At 38.5% G+C, this 23,278-nt stretch overlaps 1 protein-coding gene across 6 annotated transcripts in view; it reads right to left on the bottom strand.

Annotated features, from left to right (window-relative positions):
• LOC309587957 (ectonucleotide pyrophosphatase/phosphodiesterase family member 1-like) overlaps nt 1-23,278 on the bottom strand; it is a 60,235-nt gene that overhangs the window by 21,734 nt on the left and 15,223 nt on the right. For 3 of the 6 annotated variants that reach the window (XM_082306603.1, XM_082306604.1, XM_082306601.1), the window contains 11 exons: nt 21,938-22,010; nt 20,161-20,277; nt 17,756-17,881; nt 17,524-17,584; nt 12,393-12,490; nt 7,367-7,446; nt 6,146-6,265; nt 4,925-5,034; nt 3,644-3,709; nt 3,262-3,334; nt 1,080-1,188 (listed from right to left, as the gene is read on the bottom strand). In XM_082306603.1, the coding sequence (XP_082162729.1) occupies nt 1,080-1,188; nt 3,262-3,334; nt 3,644-3,709; nt 4,925-5,034; nt 6,146-6,265; nt 7,367-7,446; nt 12,393-12,490; nt 17,524-17,584; nt 17,756-17,881; nt 20,161-20,277; nt 21,938-22,010 (1,033 nt within the window). The remainder of the gene's footprint in view (nt 1-1,079; nt 1,189-3,261; nt 3,335-3,643; nt 3,710-4,924; nt 5,035-6,145; nt 6,266-7,366; nt 7,447-12,392; nt 12,491-17,523; nt 17,585-17,755; nt 17,882-20,160; nt 20,278-21,937; nt 22,011-23,278) is intronic. The other 3 variants (XM_082306602.1, XM_082306606.1, XM_082306605.1) reach the window with 3 other exon arrangements.

Consider the following 23,278-nt stretch of genomic DNA (forward strand, 5'->3'; position numbering starts at 1 on the left):
AACTTAAGTTGTAGAAGTCAGAAATATAATTTCTCAGGTCTTTTTATCAGCAACTCCAAGACGTCTGATCCAAGCAGACCACAATACTCACGTACCAAAGAAAACAAAACATTACATAGATACACACAATCAGACATTTCCTCAGCTAAGAAAGACACTCCAATTGATTAAATAGATAAATTTTCTTCTCTGAAGGGAAAGAAATCTTATGAGCCTAAGAACAGTAGTAATGGTCAGACCAAATATTCATTTAGCCCAATATCCAATATTGAGTAATATGTCTAGAGAAATGCCCAACAAGCACAGCAATTATGGACTGATTTTTCTCCCAGTTTTCCTTATCAGTTTCCAGAAGTCAAAGGGACTTCAAGTTGCATATTGCATTTGAACTCTTACTTTTCATAATTCTTGACAGGTTTACCCTCCATTAATTTTGTAAATATTTTTTAAACATGTATAGATACTTGGCTTAGATCACTCCCAGTGGCAATGAGCTCTGCAAGTCAATTTTGTGCTGCATGGAACTGTGGTTACATTTTGTTTGTCAGGAAAAGAAGCAGAAAAAAATTTATTGGTAAGTTACATAACTTCTTACAGAAATAATTCCAGAAATATAGAAAACGTATTACAGAAATAAAACAAAGTTTCATATTTACAGCTTCTAATAATGGATAAGGGAACCGATAACTGATATTGTTTGTATTTCCACTTCTTCAGCAATTCGCAAACTATTGGTGTGTAGTGTAGTTAAAAGAATAAAATAAAATCTATTTTTTAAAATTCACATTTTTTATTCTATTTCTTTTATCAGCTGGTAATGATCACAGGAGGATTTAGGAATAAAATATGCAAATTATTTAATTCCTCCCTATGTTGTCCACTTCTTCCCCTCGCCTCATAAAATAGTCTGATTCTCACTGATACTGATTATCTGCCACACCATCTTGATAATATAAAATGTAATTTCTAGGTATTAGCTGCTTCCTTAACCTTGCCAGAAACATGTAAGTATAAACTCAGAATATTACTTTATAAAAACATTCCTTCAAAATTCTGATATTTTATAAAATCAAATTTACCATGATCTGATATAAAAATAATGTTCAGGCATTTATGCAAGTTCATTTGTTTGAGACCATCCATCAGCATCCCTACTATGTTGTCCACTCTCTGTAATGCCATAATGACCTGCAGGACAAAAATAGGAATGTAAAGTAAGTGTTAACCACTTCAATTAAAAAATAAAACTTATTTCTAGGGAGAGTGAATAAATCTAAACTGTAACAGTATATGTTAATAAAGAATAATGAGCTCTTCTTATAGACTATTCAAGGCTTGATGCAGCCCAGACATAAACGAAGGACACAGGGGACCTAAAACTGTGGAGTAACCCCCAAACTCATGACAGTGAGCACATATAGCACACGCTAACACAGGAGGAACTGTGAGGACAGCAGACTTACAGCATTCTCAATTAAAACTGCTTTCTGTCTGTTCCTACTTCTCTCAGTTCTGCACCCTTTAGATGCATAGCCTTTACATCTACTGAGAATGGACTCAACAGGTACACCTATACAGCTAGGCAAAAATGGGAGCCTGCAGACTGCCCAGCGCCTGCACTGCCTCCATCTACAGAAGACTGGCTATATCTACACTACACAGCTCTTGGCCCCAGTTGTTTCTGGGCCCCACACCATACTAAGACAGAGCTACACATTTTTATGTGTTATTTCAGTTGAAGACATTAAAAACAAACAACAAAACAAAAATCCAAAACACCACCCCAGGTTATAGCCAGTGAGGGTGGTTTTAAAGTATGAAACCGATGTTTGTGCGTTACCAGGGGCACAACTGAGCGTGCAGGTGCTGATGGATGAACACCAGAGGGCTGAAGAGAATAGAGGAAGCCAAGCCTGCGCCACTCTTCCTCAAAATCCCTGTTGGGAGAGACCCTGGAGCAAACTGCCCTTCAAATTGTGACTGGATTTTAGTCTCAGAGCAAACTAGTTTAAGGAGACTGGAAAAGCCAAAGAACAAGCTACCAGTCTAGCACTGTTTGTGATCAGGGGTCTGGCGTTGCATCTCACTTGCGTCGGTACAGCCACTGGGGCTACTTTTGAATACTTGCCAAGTAAACAAAACAAAAAAAGTATTTTTAAATCAAGTCATTCTGTTACCTCATTGAACTACTAGTATAAGCTGTCATGCTTTGTATGAACAAAGATGAGATACTCCTGGGGAGACCACGGACAAACCCTCAGGTGGTCTTTCTCTCCAGACCACTCCTGACATACAGAACTTCAGATCCACTTATTAACCAAAGAAAACGATAACCAATTTAAACACGTTCCCTATACTGCAGTTCCAATTAGTTGTCTACTGCTTCACTGGGGACTTACATTCATCTTACAGTTCCTTACAGGAACAGTAACTGCTCACACCTCAAGAGAAACTGGCAAGAGTTTTTCACTGTTGTCACCACTGAGGTTAAATACCTAGTTAAGATGCCCAAACTTCCCGACCATTCAAGATGAGAGAATTTTACAATGTTCCTGAATTTCCAAGAGCTTTTTCCTCTGCATTTTTCACTTTGGTTTGCTAAAATGTAAAGCTATTTAGTACTTTTGAAAACAGCAGCGGTCCCAAAGACTTCTTATTTATACAATAGGTACACCACAGACTGTGATGGGGTGAATGTCCCTTTTTTCACCCTCTTCCCGAGAAGGCATAAAATCTAACTGCAGGGAGATAAGACCAATATTCATCTAACCTTTGCACAGAGACTGTGGGAAATGAATAACAATTATAACATGAATACTTAACCACCAAAACTTGGACCATTGCTATAAAAATCTCTGTTCTTGCTAAACTGAAAGTATATAAACTTTCTGTCCCGCTCCACCCCTCCCTAAAATCAACATAAAGAATTAGTAGGAGCAGATAAAGCAACATACAAGACACACCCAAACATGCTTTGGCAATTTAAAAGTTATTGAAATAAAGAAAATAAAAATTAGACTTACTAAAGAGGCTGTTTATTACATGCTTTGTATCAATGTTAATTATGGATGGGCTGTCTATTCACAAATTTTTTTCTTAATAAGCATATTTGGTTATTTATATATATTTTTAATATATATTTATATATATTTAATAAACATATTTGGTTAATCTAACGTGAATTATGGAAGTTTATTATAGAGTCAGAGCAAAGCTTCAAACGTAAGAAAAAAAAAAAAAAGAAACTACAGAACTACTTACTCCACTGCTTACTGGTCCAAACTTATGGCCTGAGGAATCTGGTTCTTCTAAATACAGAGTGTAAAAGTGTGGTCTATATCAAACAGTACCAAAAATGTAATATTTTACATACACGTTGAGACAGTTAGAAGAAATATTTCAACAATGGATATCAAATATTGGAAACAACACTATGATTCAGAGGAAGGACATATTAAAGGGAAATAGAGACATGTAACTTAATAAAAAAAAGTTTCAGTCACAGAAACAGGCTTGCATTAAATAATATTTTAACATCGTTAGAATAATGCATAAGATATTGTTTAAAACAGAAATCATATTACAAAGTAATTCATTGCAATACCACTCGAACAGAAACTTACACTTGCACTTGTATACCTACCTTTCGTCTTCAGGTAACTGCAGCCAGCGCAGAACAGTTACTACCCTTTCTTCAAAGGGGATTGAGCTGTATCAAAACAATGTAAGATCAACCAAGGATGTATTTCCAAGAGCTAAAAAAATTGTAGTCACACATTACAAAATCAATGTACTCTAGCAGAGAAAATTTAATTCAACTGGATGCCATTAATGGCTATTTAGCAGGATGCAAGTTTATCTATGCTAATTGCCTCTGACTCTACAGGAGTTAATGGCCTGATCCAAAGCTCCCTTGAATATTGTTCCCATTGATTGCAATATGATTAGAATAAAGCTCCCCGTATTGCGCGTTTGTTATACAAAGAGAATAATTGGCTTCAAGGTGCAAAATCATGTGCAGGTTTTCATTCCTGCATTATGTTTTGAAAAAGTTTTGGTTTGGGGGTGGTTTCTTTTTTTTAATTAAACAGTTTGAATACAAGTTCTCATACTACGTCACAAAGTAGATGCTCTGTATCAATTACTGAAGTAGACCAACAATAAGCATGTTGACCTGTAACAACATGAGACACCCACAAAGTTAGCAATTCAGCTACTTAACACAAGTTCAAGTAACGACATACAAGTTCCTAGAGAAAAACATGTCGGTAGTAAGCCAAGAATCAGAATTTCCATGCTATACGAAGGGTGCAGGAAGAGAAAATGATCCTAAGAAGACAGAAATGAAAAGCCTGATTTCTTAGGCGAGATTTGAAATTATTTAATAAAGTGGTGATGAACAGATTTAGGTAGAATTTTAATTAGGCAGAAAATGTTTAATTGCAGTGAAGAGCAATCACTGACTAAAATATGACTGCCTTAATGTGAAATATTTTCAAAATTTGCCATGAAAATAATTTTACATTGAAACAATTTACCACAGTCAACCATAAAACATTAGTTTTCATGGACAGTATTACATCAAGACCTGATCCATTCACTGTATGAGAGGTTTGGATTGAATGACTCTAAACACACCCACAAAAGATTTTTATAAATAGAAACAGAAAAGCACTAAAGCTTCAAAGCTGGCTGCACTTAAAGCTGATTTCTGCACATCTTTCCTGTAAAACATTTGCTGCAGAATGACAAAATGATTAGACAAAGAATCTACATTATACTGAAACAAAGTTTATTGGATTCTTTTTTTCATGTTGTGTACAACTGTTTAGAAAAGCAGAAAAAAAACTATGCTTTCTCTGGCATCTGTCCCATTGCAACAGTTAAAGTAAAATATTCATCCAAGACATAGGAGTTTACATACCTATTGTATTTTTCATACAGGTTTGGAAAGGTTCCATTAACTGCTACATCTGACCCAGGCCAAAAGAATGTACCCGCTTTTAGACCTTGGTACATAGCTGTTAGCCAAATCTGCAGGAGACAAACGATCGCTATCATTAGTGCAGGTCACTGAATTAGCTGAGTAACTGCCAGATCCACTACCACCCCCAACAGCTCTGCACCTTTCAGCAAGATCAAAAACTAAAAACATAAGTGGAGCGCTCCAGACAGTCAATCTTGCATGTCATTGCTATCTGCACTCCAGATATACCTTGCAGCCTGATTCCTTATGGCAAACACTCACATCCCTTCTGCTGCTACACCAGGGGCAGCTAGGAGAGAAATAGGAACCATTAGCTCCCATGGATGGAGCAGTAATGCAATGGTAGAACCATGGCTGAACACCAGGAAAGGGAAATGTCTCAAGAACAGTGAAGCAAGAAGGGGTGGGAATGTTCCAAGGACCTATGCCCCACATACTCTGAAATATGGGAGCAAGACTTTGGTCAACTCTTCCGATTTTACTGATCTCATGATTTGCAGATTTCTGTCTGCCTTCTGCGTCTGTTCCTGACTGACTCGCACACCACTTTCTTCTCAGTGGCCCACAAAGTCTACACGTGTGTGTTCTTTCTTCAAAGGAAAAAAAAAAAAAAATCAGTCCTCCCCACATTATGAAATAGTTGCATCTGTTCCCTTGCTATTTTTCAGGGTAGCATGCACCCAAACTTTCCCACGCCACTTCATTTTGATGGCAGTCTCAGCAGATTAGCCATAACTGATTGAACTGAGCAGTTTTCTTTTAAAACCGCATCTTTAGACTTAGTAGTAATTTGGGCAGAGTGTAAACCTTTACTACTGCTTATTACTAAAACTAATTGGTCTGTCAATTTCCTCAGAGAAGTTAACTGCAAGCCCAATTCATCTTAAAAACAGAACAAAATCTGGTATCTCTATCAGTTATTTCAAGCTACTTTTCTCCTTAGAGAAAATTCCATTTAAGTTCAACAAAATCTGTTACACTTTGTTTCATTTGTCATTTTGCAGCTCTAGTATGGCAATTCCTAATCACGCTGAGTAATGCTTCTTGGCTGACTTAGAAGTACCCTCTGTACTCTTTCAACATCACTATGCATCCAAGTGGTTTTAAGTAACAAAACAACAGGCTGATGTACATTCTCGGCAGTGTATTAATACTTACAGGCTGTCCTTGGTACCACTGTGGATTAAACTTCTCCTCACTTTTAAGGGTGAAGGATGCATTTCTTTTGGGGTCATACATCTTGTTATCAATTATACCATGAGATTCAGGATACAGCCCCTGTAATTGAGAGTATACCTTGTCACAATGTTATAAAGAAAAAGAACTTTCCAGGTACACAAACAGATGTCCGTTAGACAAATATGTCCAGTGAATAATCTATATGTGACTTCTACTCCATCAGTACCTCAAGACCCAAATTTAACAGCATCACCTACCATTGCTACCAAGCCATACCTTCCACTTCTTAATTAGTTCTTAGTGAGATTAAAATAAAAATAGGCAAGCAACTTGCGCTGGGATCAAACTGAAAGACACCACCTCAATTCATGTATTTGTTGTATCTTTAGTACCAATGACAAAGCAATTACCTGTGTTGAACCTCTGTCACAGGACCAAAACCCAGGGATTTCAAAGGAGAATTAACATCAGCAGGTGAAAGCTCTAGCTGGGAATAACCATTCCACAAGCAGTGAAAGAACAGAGGCACCTGCTGTTTGGTAGTTTTATCAGACTTTGTGCTCTGCCTTCAAGCAGACTAGCTCTTCTTTACCTTAAAGGATAACTAAGAAGGATCTGCTGGATTCCAACCCTGCATTCGGTGTTGAAAACCTCCATTTTTCTTTTTCCTCTTATATGCAGGAGGTAATGAATTTACAAGATCAGCTTTGTGACATTCCTATCCAGGTTTGGGTACAGTCCATTACAGAGTCAACATCTATGTGATGTTCAAATCTTTCATTTCATACTCTCCTTTGCGTCATGCCAAAATACCTTAAAGAAGTGGAACAAGGCTGGCAGTTTAAAAAAAGAGTCAGGCTGCTCTCACTCCACGAGAGAGTGCCACAATTTAGTGGAAATATTTACACAAATGAGAAGTTGTAAAGCAACGTGACCTTCCACCTACATGGGAATTCTTGCAGCTAGTCTTGGAAGGATTGGCTTACTTAATCTGATTAAATCTGAGGATTTAGCTGTAGTGTTATACAATGACTGTTAATGTAAATTAGATAAAGAGTATAATATAAACTTTTTCATATTCTGAACAGAAATCCTATTATGTTAATAGTCCATTAAAAAAATGTACTATTCCTACGGAGACAACTTGATAATGAACAGTCTCTTGAGTAGTGGAAACACATAAGATACAGGAATTCTTACTGTGACAATGGAGTAATGATTTGGAAAGGTTTTTGAAGGATACACTGGTCTCAAACTGGAAGTGTATGTTCCACATTTCTCTAGAGGGAAAAAAGAAAATCAGCAAAATTACAGAAATAGAAACTCTTGCAAGTTTGCCTCATGAAGATATATACCTATTAAAAAAAAACAAAAAACCAACCAAACAAAAAAACCGCACCCAAGCAACACAAAACCCGAAGAAAAGAGATTTCCAAGAAGTTTTCATTCTTTAAAATTCTGGAGTTAACTTTATTCTTCCCACATTCATTTACAATCTGACTAAATGGCTATTAATACAAATTTTATAGATTCCTAATGACTGACTTCAATGGTCACATGAGAAAAACCTACAGTCCTTATGAAAAGCATGCATAGATAAGAATGAATAGTCAAAGAAATCGCACCCTCCAAAGTAGCCCCGGTGCACAGTAACTGAAGTCTGCAGTTTGAGACCAACTAGCTACTTCACCCTGGGTGCTCCCAGAGATGAAGTGGCCACTGGCACAGCGGTGCTTTGGCTCTCTCGATCACCTGTCAAATCACTACTTATTTTTCTTCCTCCTTTGTGTTTCTTAAACTAAAAATAAGCTCTTATTCTAGGATGAATTCCAAAGTTTTCTTTGTCTTGACATAAAAACCACAGGTTTCTAAGAAGACCAGTGGACAGTATTTGTCAACATGAGAAGTTGTGGTGGTGCAGCCCCCTGCCCCTCCTCTGGACCGCTTTACCATCACAGGGACTCCTGTCAAGGCTTGGCCTTTGAGCAATGAGTCTGGCAGTTAAGCGCCCCTTGGCCATGCCAGGCACTCTTGCATGGCTGAGTGGGGAACAAGAACGCCTTGACTACACCTAGCATAATCAGCCGCCCCCGGACAGCGTGGGAACGCATCACTGTGGATCGTAACTCAGGCAGATCGGTATGGGAGGATTGTACCTGTCTTGCTGAGATTGATGAGAACTCAGCAATTACCGACCACAATTGTGGCCAGAATGGAAATTCACTGATGCCTAAAGTCAATCACCTCACAACCCTATAAACAGCGGTACCACGGGAGACCCTTTGAGGTCTTCCGGACCGCTGCTGGCTGCACCAGCATCTCCCTCTGAGCGGGACACCTCTCAGAGCTGCAAACTCTTAAGTTTGCATACAGAGGCCTGGCAACAGGACCTGGGCTGATCTCCTTGAGACTCGACCTTCGCCCGTTGAGACAATCGTTTGAAGTGAGTATTCCACTGAACTTGAGGGGAATTTTTACCAGGTACCTTTATGTATGCATATTGTATTTCACTGAACTCGAGGGAGATTTTTACCAGGTACCTTTATTAGGCCTATGGAGGGGTGGGGGTGTATCGATACAAATATTGTAGTAAACCTTATTTAATCACTTTGTAAATCCTAAATTAACCAATGATTAATTACTGTTAAATTCTTGTGATTCTCTCTTAACTGTGAAAACATATATAATCCTCAGACATAAACCGTTGACCAAGTCTGAGACTAGGTTTGGGTCCAGCTGCACCTAAGCTCCTTGCTGAGAAGGAGTTTAGAAAGCAAGGAGGTCCATTCTGAACCTTGTAACTCAACGGGATGGCCTCCTTTACCCCCCTTGTATTTTCATCTACCTCAATTTTCTCTTTCTTTCTCTTTATATATACATATATTCCATTCATTTAATAAGTAATAGAGTGAACCTTGCCATCGAACTTTATTAAATCGCTTTTGCAAATATCTTTGATGGTGATTCTTTAACCACTCATTCGTGACAAATTGGTGTAGTCGACAGGATGGCAAGTAGTATCACGGATTATTTACAAAAAAAAGGAATAAGTCCACTTCCCAAATTCTCAGATGAATGGGCTTGTGACAACTGGCATGACTGGGAGGCTGTGGAAAAACAACTACAGGTGGCCAGGACTCATGTAAAAGAGGGTAAAGGAAAAGGAATTATTTGCAAAAAGCATTATTATTTATTCATATTAGCCAGGCCAAAGGACTTAAGCAAAGCTTATTTAAGTTAGGTGCCTAAATTTCCACAGGCAATGTATGGACCCTGATTTTCGGGGGGTGGGGGGGAGGTTAAAAAGTTAAAAAAAAAAAAAAAAAGCCTTCATTAATGACTCCAAAAATACAATGTGATAAAACCACTTCAACTGATACTAAAGAGCTCAAAGTAATGATCCTATAGAAAGACGACCAACTGGGCCTTCTTCACTGGCCATCTGGGTCATTATATATAACATAAATAAAATAGAAATGAAAGGTTTGATAATATAAAAAGTGTTGTGTCAAGGCACTTTGAACTCATTGGATTGGGGCTTTGGAGTAGCTCTCAGTTGAAATAATCAATTTGAGCTAACTGAGATAAAAAGATGCCAAGCTGGAAGAAGAAATCCTTTAAAGTCACATAGACATCCTCTCCCACATTTGCATTCTGTAGTAACAGATCATCACTTGTACCCTTTTTGCTACTGCAACACACTTGATGCATTTCAACAATTTCTGAATCTGTTGTTGAGGCTGTTTTCCCAAATCATAGTTCTTTGGAGGGAGTGGTGGGGAGGAAGGTTGGGGTGGTTTTGTTCTGTTTTTAAAGTAAAAGAAAAATACACTTTAACCTTGTTTTGTCCAAAATCCTAGGGGGTTTTGCTGGGACTTTCCTTAAGTGTTATCTTTCTTCTTTTTGGCTTGTCACCTTAGTTAAAGACAACTGAAGGCAAAAGGAGGATTTATTTAAAAAATTATGATATCACAGCATAGAGGTACGTGAAAATGTCTTCTCTGAACCCCAGACACACACATTATGTCTACACCTGGGTTCACTGGGAACTATCGGCTCCATGCTGAATTGCCCACCTTTCAGTAGGTAGCAGAGCGTGTGTATAATAAAACTTGCTAGCAGTGAAATTCTGATATCGTCTTACAGGCATCTACTCTAACAGATTTCTCCAAGGAGATATCAGAATTTCATTGTAGGCATGGCTGAATTAACAAGACTAGATAATGGAAATATTTTTATCTAATAGAATGCTGCACTTGTCCTCAAGTGTTTTAAAGAGGAAAATCCAGGGATTTTTCATGGTTCTAATTCAATAAATAACTGGGCAGTCCGATAAGTTACTTAATGTGAATAACACTTCACTGCTTTGTAAATGCTGTCATTCATAAACTGTGTCTCCTTTTGAACATTTACTAGTCCTGTAAAATGGATCACTATGAACTTCAAAAGGATTCAATACAATTTTTCAGCAATAGTCAACCAATTTATCTCTTATTGTTACTTGTCCGCCGCAGAGGGATAGATTTCATTACCCCTTCCTGCACAGTAAAATATTGTAGCAGTATTTACGCATGAATATTTATATTTATCTTTACAGTATGACTGCTTCCACCATTTTCAGTGCCTACGGACACATGGGACATGAAGCACATGGAGATCTGAAGCCACAGGCCCTCAGAGAGTGTCATGTGATACACACCCACCAATTTTCATTCATTCATAAAACTATTTTTCTCTTACTGATGAAAGCTTGCCTTATCTGAGCTTTTCACCCACCATTTTACTATGAGGGGCAAAAAAAGACTAGAAAGCAAGGTTTTGTAACAAAGAGAAAGCTGGATATCCTGTGGTATAAAAGTCTTCTATCAGATTACAAAAAAATGTTCCAGAGTAATGTAGAACTGTAGACATAAAGCAAAAATATTTTTCCCCAGATTGTTCCTTATTTTATTCTAAAACATGTATTATTAGATAATATGCTTTCAGAATCCTTTAAAAATGTAAGTTTTGACCATCACAAACTCCAGGAATCTGGAAAAGTGAAGTGCCTTTGATGAGATTTGTATTTCTTAGTGGTCAGAATATACCATGGTTTCAGTGGAAACAGAAATACAAGTTTATTAGAAGTCAATGAGAGAAGTTGCACTGTAGCCTATCCAGACCAAAGAATCAATAACTTTACAGGTGTAACTGGATGTCACAACCTGGAAGTCCTACAGATGCTTTGTGGCACCATTATCTTGTATCTCAGCCAGAGCTATAACCATTTGTAATAGTCAGCCTCTCCTCTCAATGCCCAAGAAGTCTTCTTCAGTTGAAAATTTTGGTAACTGCATGTTATAGAATTATTTCAAATGCTTCGTTTTATTCTAACATGGGCGGGGGGAGGGAGGGAAAAAGCTAAAACCTCAAATACATCTGTGAATTGTTATTCTCTGGAACAGATCAAGTTGTAACAACCACTGTATAAAAAAGCAAGTATTTTTACTGACTTATTTTTAGTCAAACTGAAACCAGCCACCCCAGGTAGTAATTTATGAATGACAAGAAGATTGGCATATTTTTCAGACAAGAAATGCCATCGGTTCTTTACAGACCACAGCCAAAATAGAGACAGGAAAAGTAACTAAAGTTACTTAGACACTACAAAGTTAAGACCGTATTTTTTCCCGTAGGTTTTGTAGTGTCTTACTTATGAGGCTCATTTCTTCTCGAAATGTTTGTTAAACAAAGGTTTTCTCAGATTCATCACATTTCTACCAGCTCTTCTATATAATCTGTTCCTAATCTCTTCCTTCTCTATCTTCTTTTTCAAGTATAATGAAATGCTTTCTACCTTGCTTTCCATTTTCCAAAGCCATTCCACCTAAATATGAGACAATATGCAATATAGAGTAAAAAATGTTTTTTTCTATTTTGAAGAAATAAAAAATAAAGTAAGCTCACAGCAAAAAGTGTCCACCTCCTAAATATAGGAAAGGCTACTTGATAATTTTTAAGGTTTCACTGAAAATCTGAAGGGCCCTTTTCGCACATCCTCCCTCTCTTTGCCCTTCCACACCTCAAGTTCTCTGTGCATAGTTCTTATATAGGGCAACAGATTAAATTTCCATGGAAGAGTGAGGATTTAAAAGGAGTAAGCATAGCTGCATCTACAGAAAAAGCAAACCCCATGGATTTTTAAGGTAAGACATCATGATATTGCTTAGACAAAGAAACTACTCACGTAATTTGCTAATAACAGGTAGAAGTCCACCCCAAGTCTGCAAATATTCTGCTCTGAAGCCGTCCAATGAAAATAGTAACACTGGAGACTTGGTAAATCTGAACAAACAGAAATTGAAGTATTAAAAGACAGACTCTGAGACATAATTTCCTATCACTTATTTCAAGGAAGCTTCCCCTAAATCGTGGGGATGTTCATTATGGGACTATAAACCAGGCTGAGGAAGAAGTCCTCCTAAGCAGAAAGGTTCACAGGCTAGCGAGTGGTGAGCAGACCACCCGTCCGGTCCCTCTGTTTGTAGACTGGCGCAGGAACCCTGCCCAAATAGGCTGAGGACTACAGCAGGGCATGCACAGGGAAATCATGACAAGGCCTGATTTCACAAAAAACCATAAAATAAAGTACAATCCAAGATGCTCACATAATCTGTCTGGTGGGTTTGGTACTCCTTATCTTGAAATCAGTCCCACTGGAGCAACACTCAGCCCCTCTAACCCCCCCTCCTCCCACACAGAGGTAAGAGCAGGGAAAGAGAAAAGGCAATGTGAAGCTATGGCTTTCCTTTATTCACTTTGCTCCGGAACAACTTGTAATCTTGCTGAAAAAAAGGAATTTATCTTTTTAGATACACAGTGCACAAATCTGTAAGAAAGTCTAGTGTATAGGATATGTTAAATCAGCAACTATAACACACATTTTTCCTTTCATCTTATAAAGATTATTTAACCAAAAAGAACTGAACCACTATCCCTTCTGTACCAGAAGTACTATTAATGTCCAAACTGAAAAATGTGGCCCCATGACTGGAACACTGAAAGAGTATTTCAGCCTGGAACTTGACAGATAAATTCAGAAACTGATTTCACTGGAACTATCAAAAATAAATCCTCCCTTCCAGTCTCCACAGGACCTATGTTTTCCAGCCTTGACTTGTTCCCAGCTTCAGCCCTGTTCAAACAATTTCTCTCCAACTGCAAGTACTTAAACCATTGCATCACAGATGGGAATAGTCATCAGTAACTTCTTCCTTGAAGAAAAAATACCCTATGTTTGACCTATAGATATGAGGACATGTAAGACTGCAAAAAATCACTGCAGTGCAGCAACAATCACTGAAAAAACAGATTCTCATAAAAGAAGAATCGAACATATTTTAAATGTCAATTGCAACCTCGTTTTTCCTTTTTATGTTTAAAACTGTAAAATGAAAATGTTGGGGTTTTTTTAAAAACTTTGTTGCACTTTAGTTTCCCCAAAATAAAACAGTAAGGACAGAAGACATAATATTATTTATAAAGCCTGGACAATTTCTTTAGTGAGGTAACCCACAAAAAAAATCCAAACAGTCATTTACAAGTGAAACATTTATAAGCCTTATTTCAGTAAGCAAACATGACTATATTAAACTGAAGATCAGTCAGGCAACAAAAACCTGTCTATCCTAAGAAAATTCTATTCAACAACTCGGACAACAGTTCAGCCAAAAGGACTTCATTAGTCAGAACCATCACATAGCCTATCCTACACCCCAGACAGAATAAAAGATTCAGACGTATTTGTAAGATGTGTGTTTGTAGCCTGGTTTTTATTTATATGGTATATTTAATACCATCTTTCGGAAATCTTAGTAGTGGCAGTTAGTTTGGAACAAGAAATAAATGATCTTCAGACCAAGACTAAAGTCCTTTGGCAGAACAGAGTATGGAAACTTCACGTACTACCTTTGCTGATATTACAAGTATTTTTTGCACCACAGATTCTGATCTCTGCAACTTTTGCAAATACCTTCTCCACTCCACCCCATCCCCCCACAACAAACTGATTCCCTCCAATGCAAAGGTCCAAAAATCTTCACTGCAAATTTCCTGCAATAAAATATGAACTTTGAGGCAAAGGCTGTTCAATATTACTTACCAACAAGTCCAACTTAAAAAAACAAATTTAAAACAACTCCTTAGAAAGGGACTTTACGCAACTGTTTCTGGTTTGGCATTTACAAGTAAACCAACTGTTAAGTACATGTTTTGGTCGTCTGCAAATCCAGCTACTGACCCCCTCGCACATGTAAAATTAAACTTGCCAAAACAGACCATTGCCACACCGAGGGAGACGGGCCATTTCACTTCTCACATACTCTACACATGCTGAAAGTCACATAGTTAGTGATCTGCCCTGTGTTCAGGGAAGCAAAGCATGACAGATCACGTTAAACTGCACTCCCTTTGGAACAGCTCCAGTAAAATCCCCAGAAAAACTGACCTGAGCTCAGTTCTGAGATATATCAGTGATTTCCATGACGACTTTTTCCTGTCAGTGGCCAAGGTTACACTTGCTACTTCAAAAATGTGCTACCATGAGCAAAAGCAAGCCTGGGAGGCTCAAGTTTTGGCCCTGCCAGTGATTCACGCTGGCTGTGTCCATACACTATGACAAGGGTGTTTCACAGCTCTTGGATAAATATGTACGCCACAGTCACATCCTGACTCCAAACTGAAGGAAATGCAGTGGTAATTACCCCCTCCAATAAACTGGCTTCTATGGAAACACGGTGCAGGCAACACAGGCTTGCTGTGGTCTAGCAGGTTCACCAGTCTGGATGATTGAGAGCCCAGAACTGCGGACCACGCTGCCAAGCTGACCTGCCTCACCGCAGGCAAGTTAGACCACAATTAAAGGAAAAAAAATAGAAGGAAGAAAAGGAAAAAAAAGAAAGTCCTCTTGAAAAGCTAAACATACTACACAGAAAAATTCCTATCACACACACACACACTACTGCCTACATACAGCCATAATGCATAGGAAGTAAAGCTTTCTTTTCTGCTAAATGTACGTAAAGCCTCAACAGGAGGCATAATAGCAATCTTCAAATATACAGGAGAGATCTGCAGAGATGAAAAGAATCAGCTGCTCTTCCAGCAGAAGAGCAATATTAATTAATAATAACTATTACAGAACAATAGTAATAGGCTTAAAGTACAGCAAAAGGTACCAAGACATCAGGAAAACCACCTAGCTAAGCACTAGGGTAAACTGCCTAAGTAGGTTTGAATTCTCAGAGTATTATTTCATTCCTAGAACAGTGGGAAGGACTACATCACTCTAGTAATCTTATAGCCTGTTAACTTTATAATCCTATTAAATAACATAGAACCTAGTCTTGGAAAGACTTAGGTGTGCACTTAATTTTAAGCATTTGATCAGTCTCATTGAAATCAGTGGGATTTCTCAGATTAAGCACCTCATTGAACACTGCATTGTCTTTTGTCTATTCCACACCACAAGAGCAAACACAACTAAAACCAAAACAGAATAAAAACAGCAATTTGAACCCACAAAACATGCTGTATTAATACACACATAATCAGAACTGATATCCTGAGGCCTCAAAATGAACACTGAGCTAAAGTCACCTGCCTACCCCACCATACGAAGAAGTGGATTGTTTACAGAGGAGTTAGTTTGGGAAGAGGCTTGCGTACTCATGGTCTGAAATGAGCCTCAGTCAACACTGTTTGATTCAACTTTGACCACACATCACCCTTTCCTGGACTGGGTTTTATTGCAACATTTCTGGTTTTGCTAGGATTAAAACAATTTTAAGAGAGTAACTACGCATCCCTTTCACGCGCTGAACAGAACAAACAAAAAAACACCAAAAACAAGTTAACCAACAGGAGTTGCCCTACAGCATTTACACCATTAACTTTGACTGTGGATGTGCACAAGGCTTTTGTTTGTTTATCCACCCCTTGGGGGTAACACTCCCTAGTCTTGCATTAGGGAAATCAGCATCCTAGAGTCAGTTCCCAGCACACAGTCCTGAATGGCCCCGACCTCAGAACAGGAGTTAATGACAGAAGCTTCGAGAACCAGCAGTGCCCAGGGAGAGAGGCAGTGGTAGCCAACCACCCTCCTACATGGGAGCTTATGAGGGACTGGGACTCCAAGCTGGACAGAAGCTCCAATTTCTGTCTTGAAGAAGGTTCTGAAGTGTCAGCATTTGTTATTGCACTGAATCAGAATGAAAAGTGCTCGTTTGGTATAAAAATATTCTGAAAGGAAAGGTATTTTGTTTGATAATATTATAACTCCAATGAATAAATACAGCATGATTTAAATATCTTAACATAAGTCAAAAAAGTAATGACATAAGAACAAAATGAAATGTTTTTACTTTACTAAAAATATTCCCAGCATACCATAATTTCAAAATCATCAAAATGAAAAGTTTTGATTTTTTTTTTGACACTTTTCAGACAAGAACTTAACTGAATTCAACTCATTCAACAAACTATTTTCTAGTGGAACGCTTTTCAGTCAAGAATGTTTAAGTCACTTCTATTAATAAACTTATACATGTGATCATAGTTTGCAGTCAACTTTAGCTTTAAAGTTAATTTGAAGATCCCACAGCAAAAACATTACAAGAAATGCCGGCTTTTTTCCTGGCTGGGAAATTTGTTGTACTATTTGAGCCCAAGTGTTCATGCCATAAACTTGATGAGTCATTTCTCACACAGTGTACGCATAACTTGCAGGAGTGGGCCCAATGTGGAGCTGAGCCAGAGAATACAGGGACCCCATGGCATTTTACACCTATTAGAGAAAGTAGTTCAGACAGCTTACAAATAATGCTGTCCCACTGCTGGTGAAATTGGGACAGTGATCTGCCCACATTTTGCAGCTCTGTGGCTGGAACAGGCAAGGAAGTGGAAAGGTCTTTAGCAGTGCCCAGGGACAGAGGCAGTCTTAGGAGTCTGAGATTGCTGCGTGAGCCCCAAAACATTTGGGACAGTGGGTATTGGAGCACACATTGGGCAATAATGAGGCTGGCACAAGGCAGAGCTGCCCAGAGCACACACATCTGTGAGAGACAGCAGGGTTCAGGAATAGGCATATCTTGCAAGTCAAGCAAGTGCTGGGATACACAAGTGCTGCTGGGATAAAGCAACCTGATCTGTTAGTAAGCGCTACCAAATGCTGGCCGAACGGGTGTCCTTCTCTGTCTGGCAGCTGCTTTTACTGTGAATAAGAAAGGCAAGCAGGTCCCAGTAAGGCACAGTAGGGAAAATAATCTCAAAAATGAAATGTAAGCAGAGAGCAGAGCTATGCAAATATACAATATCCTCACCCTTTTGGACACTGAGGTTCAGTAATGTCCTCACACTCTTCTTCAACCCAGCTTGCCTCTCCTTAAAACAAATGAGTGCAATTTATTTTTTAAGACAGTACATTCTTATAAATAAATGCAAGTTTTTTCATTTTATTGAATGCTTTTAAAATTATATTATGTCCTTGCTCCTTTCATACAAATATGGGCACGTATAAAACAAAGACTGTAGGAATGTGTTGAGGATATTTACCTTTACAAACAGCATGATAATTGACACAGCAATCTTTATTTTCCACACAATCATCTGAACAGGAACAACGATATTCTGGTCGCCTCTTCTCGCCACACCTGAATTTATTGCAGGTCCATATATGGGCTAAAAAACAGACAAGAGAGAAGGACAGCATAATGATTAATACCAGTGTAAGTGCAGAATTACTAAACTGAGTGCTAAGTTCTGTCTCAAATGTGTACTCACTGAAAAACAGTCCTGAGGTATCTCATGCGTGCATAATATTGCTAGCTTCGGCACTTTGGAAAATAGAAACACCCATGGCTAAATAATCCAAGTGCATAGCCGTCTGAATACAATTCTGCAGCATATGGTTGTAAATATCACAGATCAGAAGAGGTAAACAGAAAGAATCCTTTTTGCAGACCTCCTTAAATATGGTAATTTATGTGGGTTTAATCCTGTAGATGCATACTATAAAGAAGCTCCCAAACAACTCCCCCAGAAAAAAAAACAAACTTGAGTCTGAATTTGGAATGCCTAGAAAACACTGAGAAGCAGTAACTTACATTGAACTCGCAATGGATTTTACCAGCCACCATCAAGCACTCCAGCTTCTCTGAGCACCTCTTAGGCATAGGCATACCTCTGCCACTATTTGAGACTATATACATAAGCTCACAGGAAGACCTACTGACTTCAGCTTCATTGTTGGTTTTAGTAAAGATTTTTTTTCCTGAATTGTATTGATTTTTCCGAATGGAATATTCCAATACATCATATCATTTGAAGACAATTTTGTTAGCAGTTGTAAACACAAGTAGATCATTTGCAGTCAATGAGGATTAACATAAATGAATTTACCAACTAAGTGAATACTTAAGTGAAGATCTTAACAGAGACACAGAAGCCAAATCTAAATGTTTGAGCAAAGGACAGTCAGTACGTGATCTTCATATAGGATGAGCAATTAGAAATCCCTAAAAGCATTCTCAGGAGGTTAATCTCACTTTCAGGAATACTGAACTTCAGTAACTCCACCAAATGTCAGTAGATCTTTACTTCTGTGAGAGACAGAAGAATCTAATATGGTTCTAGTTACATGATACTATTTGGAAGTCATAATTTCATTCTCCACTGATGTTAAGGCTAATTAATTTAAAAAAAAGAAAATCCACCAAGCAATGAATTCCCATTCTTAGTGCTAAGACAGACTCTCCAGTTTGTTTTTAAAGAATGCTTTAAACTGAGGAAGAGTGGTATAATGAAACAAAAGTGGAGTGTAAATCCCATGCAGCTATTCTATAAGCAAAAAGCTTTATGCAATTTTGAGGACCTTTCAATAACAGTCAGTTGAAGCAGGGATCTGAGCTCAGTTTAATCATTTGGTTTTGAAAGTCAACATTGGAATTTTTAATTTCAGGGTGAGACTACATTGATGAGTTTTACAAATACATGTAAGAGGAGTGAGAAGAAAAATAGTTAACCGAAAAGAATGCTGCATATGAAGCATAAAGGCAAAACTAAATTAGAGAAAACAGTCAAGTTCTGTCCTTAGTGTTCCCACCTGTACTAACATCTTTACCTGTAAAATTTCTCCGTGGTCCTTCTCACACCTTTGCCTAGCTGACCTTTGCTTTCTCGCAAATCAGGAGAACTGCTTGTCAGTTTACAATCATTCTCCACCAGTGCAATCTGTTTTGTCACCCTGCCTTGTCCCAAAGGCCAGCACGTGATCCTTGCTTCACGCTCAAGCTGGGAAGTAACAGGGCAGAGGGCCTGAGTAGCTGGGTAGGGAGAGACGGCAGCTTTCACAGAGCTGCTCTGTCCTTCCCCTTTCTCACGTGGGCGATGACAGAAAGATACAATATGCAGAATGCACTTCTATTCCTGGCTTGCCTGAGAATGTGGGAGGTGTCCCTGATGCTAGGGACAATGCAGGTCACTGTTCTCTCGCCCCAGGACAGAGAACAAAAGGCTGGCTGAGACCTCGAGTTGCAGTTGTTCCTCCTCTTTCCAAGGGCAAGGGCTGCAGCACAGTCCCTCACAGCCTCTCTCCCCACAGGAGCTATGGGAAAGCCAGCCTACTGGCTATGTCAGCTCCTATGTAGTCCAGCTGGGCGAAATACAAGCTTTGTTTGTGCACAACAGCTGCACCAGAGCCCTGATGTTTCCACAGGAGTCCCCAGTACTGCCGTCACCACTGCAACTCCATCCGTGGTTGCAACGGAGGGAGCACAAAGAGAGGGAGACCACTGGCATCAGAACCACCCTGCTAGTCAGCAGCCCATCTCCTGCACTCATAGCCCATCGGAAAGAAGTTGGGGTTAGGGCCACCTGACCATGACAGTACTCACATACGCAGAGCTGTCCCATGTCACAGAATAGGGGAGTTCGGCCCCACAGCTTTTTTCCATCCTTACCTGGTTGTATACATGTTTCCTGGTAATCTAAGCAGCAGTTTCCAAGCTTGACACAATCTCTATCACAACGGCAGCTTCCAAAGGTCCTTTCAAAGCAACGACCTTTGCAGGTTTTCACTGTAATATTGGATAGTGTTAGATGTCAGTGGCTGAGCCCAAATCAGTCAACATGCAAAAGAAATGAGTAAGGTCTGCGTGTAGAATGACACAGCTGGTCACTCCACAACTTACAGGGTGGCTGCAGAAACAGTGACAGCCAGAGGAAAAGGAAAGCCTTGATCCAACTAAATGTTTATCTTCTCTTATTGAACAAAAATATTTTTTCATCATATTGAACTAAGGGTTCTGTTCCTTTTTAGCAGGAACATGGCATTTCATTATTGGCAGAAACAAGTGAAACAAAAGATTACAATTCTAGTTGCGACTGTCTCTGCCCTTCTGTATCACCAGAAGACATGAGTACAGTCATTCAGAATATGGAAGATCTCTATTGGAGCAAATCTGAACCTAGGTTTTCAATAAGGGTGCCCTAAACAGTGAAACATTTTTGCAGAGAACACCAATCTTCATTTTCACATCTGACAGTGTTCCGCTTTCTGTAAGTAATTAAACATTAATTAGAATCTAGACTGCACTGGTTATGCTTGCAACTCTCCCACGCTCATGCCTTGTTTGAATGACTGTCTTCATACAAATCAGAGGAACTGAAGAAGCCCCAGTTCCGCATCCCACTGTACCATGATTAAGGTACTACCTGAAGACACAGGATGGGCTGTTCCAAACCAGACACAGGAGACACAAACTTGAGTGTATTGCTCACTGGCCTAATTTTTGTTCAGTTCTAATGTAAAAAAAGGCATAGCATTCTTCCACTGGGAAAAAAAAGAAACTGGTGACCTGAAGCATTAACAACACTTAAGTAGCTGGTCAGCCTGTTTCATCCTGTGCCATCACCAGAAGGTAATGAGGTGAATGCTTCATTCATTTGGCTCCTCTTCTCAAGAATCTTGAGGTATGTGATATTAGAAAAATGAGATAATGATGAGCCAATGCAGCAAAGCTGTAATAAAATGTGAGAAAAAAAACCTAAACATATTCTAGTGGGAAATTAATAATCTGAACTTTGGTTAAAAATCATTGCAGAACTCTTTGTTAAACAGATGAACTTTGAAATTATTCTAGATAGTTGTTCCCAAAGCAAAGTTGGATTTCTTAAAATATCTTTCATAACCTTCTACCTGAAGAAACTTCACCATTGAAAAAACCACATATTTTTCAGGACAGAAAACAGCCAGAAGAATTCCACAAGGAACATTTTCAGACTACAATTCTAACCAGCAGAAAAATAACTTTTTCCCCCCCCATAATTGACTGGAAAAGATGAAAAACAAATGTTCCAGGACAACGTGAAATAGAAATTGTTGGGTGGTTTTTTTTTTTTTGTTTATAGTGAACTGAGAAAAGCCAGCCATGTGACATCACCACAGTGACAGTTGGGATACATGGAAGCTGCCAGACCAGACACTGAATGCCAGGATCAGTTTACTTCTCAATTGAGTACACACAAGTACTGAGTACACCTGAGGTTTATTTACCAGTATTTTCATTCCCCTTTAACTGAAGCTATTTCAAGCAATGCATCCAATCCTCTTCCTGCAGCAAGAAAGGGTGGCATTCTGATAATATCAAAACTAATTAACAAAAAAAAAAAAAAACAAAACAAAAAAAAAAAAGGAATTGCTTAGAAATACTACTAAATAAAAGGCGTATTAGTTACCATCTTTTGAACAGCTAGGCTTCAGGCCAAATATACATCCTAGGATTGTCGTTAACATGCAGACACAGAGTACCTGTGGGACAAGAAGGAAAACAAAGTAATCTTAAATGACCACTGAATGGTTTTGAAAGTCCTCATTTTCTCTATAATGCTACACAATTGTACTGAAATTGATAAACATGCAGATTAGGAGGCTGATTTCACTGCTTTCACAAGCAGTTTTCACTCACACAAGTAGTTATGTTGCTTGCAATTAACTACTGGTGCATGAACATAGAATATTCTATGTATTTCATTTCTTATCAAGTTATTTAATGTAGACATGATGGTATATTTATTTCTCATGAATTAAAAATGAAGATATTTATGGTTATGCATATATCAATTTTACAGAAAACTTTTTCTTTGCTCCACTTCTTCCTTCCTCCTAGGTTGTTCTAAGAAGGTGAAGTTTTGCCATTGACCACAGACTACAAACAGAAAGCATGGCTCTTAAGTGATACCTATAATTTTCTTAGGCAGGAAAACCTTTTCCCACTTCCTAGTATCTAGTTCATACTAGATGTTGGTCCATACCATGGTAAGCAACTGTGGGATGTCACATTAGACTGACCACAGTGTCTTACACTGACCAGAAACTATAGCCATGTTTATTTTGGGTTCTGAATGTATTGAAGTTATGAAACAAGCACCATATTGTCTTTGCCGAGCATTTTAGGGCAAGATCTAATGCCTACTCAAATACAGGGAAAGATTCCTTTTAGCCTCATTAAGTATTGCATTGGGTTCATGAACTCTTTAGGAAAAGCATATATATTATGATTGCACGTAGAGTAATTAAAGACCCCAGAAAAGCCAACAATGCACTTATGATGGCTATTCTATTCGAGCGTAGAATGAAATAAGGTAGTTTGCCAAAAGTCCTGAAAGAAAAGGCACTTTAATAATGCAGACTTTCTTCTTCAGAAGTATTTGAGGAGGTATGGGTAGGAGAAAATGTACATGTCACCTTTCCAGTCATTGTCTTCTGAGAAAAAATTGCTTTTAAGTAATACTTCAATAACTTTATGTACATGCCTACGCAGTCTCTCCCTTTTTTCCTCCGCCCCCCATCAGCAAAAGCTGCTGAGTCAGTCTTTTGAGGATGATGCCTGAATCATGTTGTCATGTGGCAAAAACTCATCCCATTTTAAAATACTCCTAATTATTTCTCAAGCTTATTTCTTTAAAGACTGTGAACACTTGAGTAAATAAAAACTGTTTGTGTTGTTTTTAACAAATATACAGTTCACTATACAATTTTCTTCACTAAGTGGTTAATAAAGACAATAAGAAAGAAAT

Source organism: Platalea leucorodia (assembly GCF_965183815.1).
Source record: "Platalea leucorodia genome assembly, chromosome: 3".
NCBI classification, from domain to species: Eukaryota; Metazoa; Chordata; class Aves; order Pelecaniformes; family Threskiornithidae; genus Platalea; species Platalea leucorodia.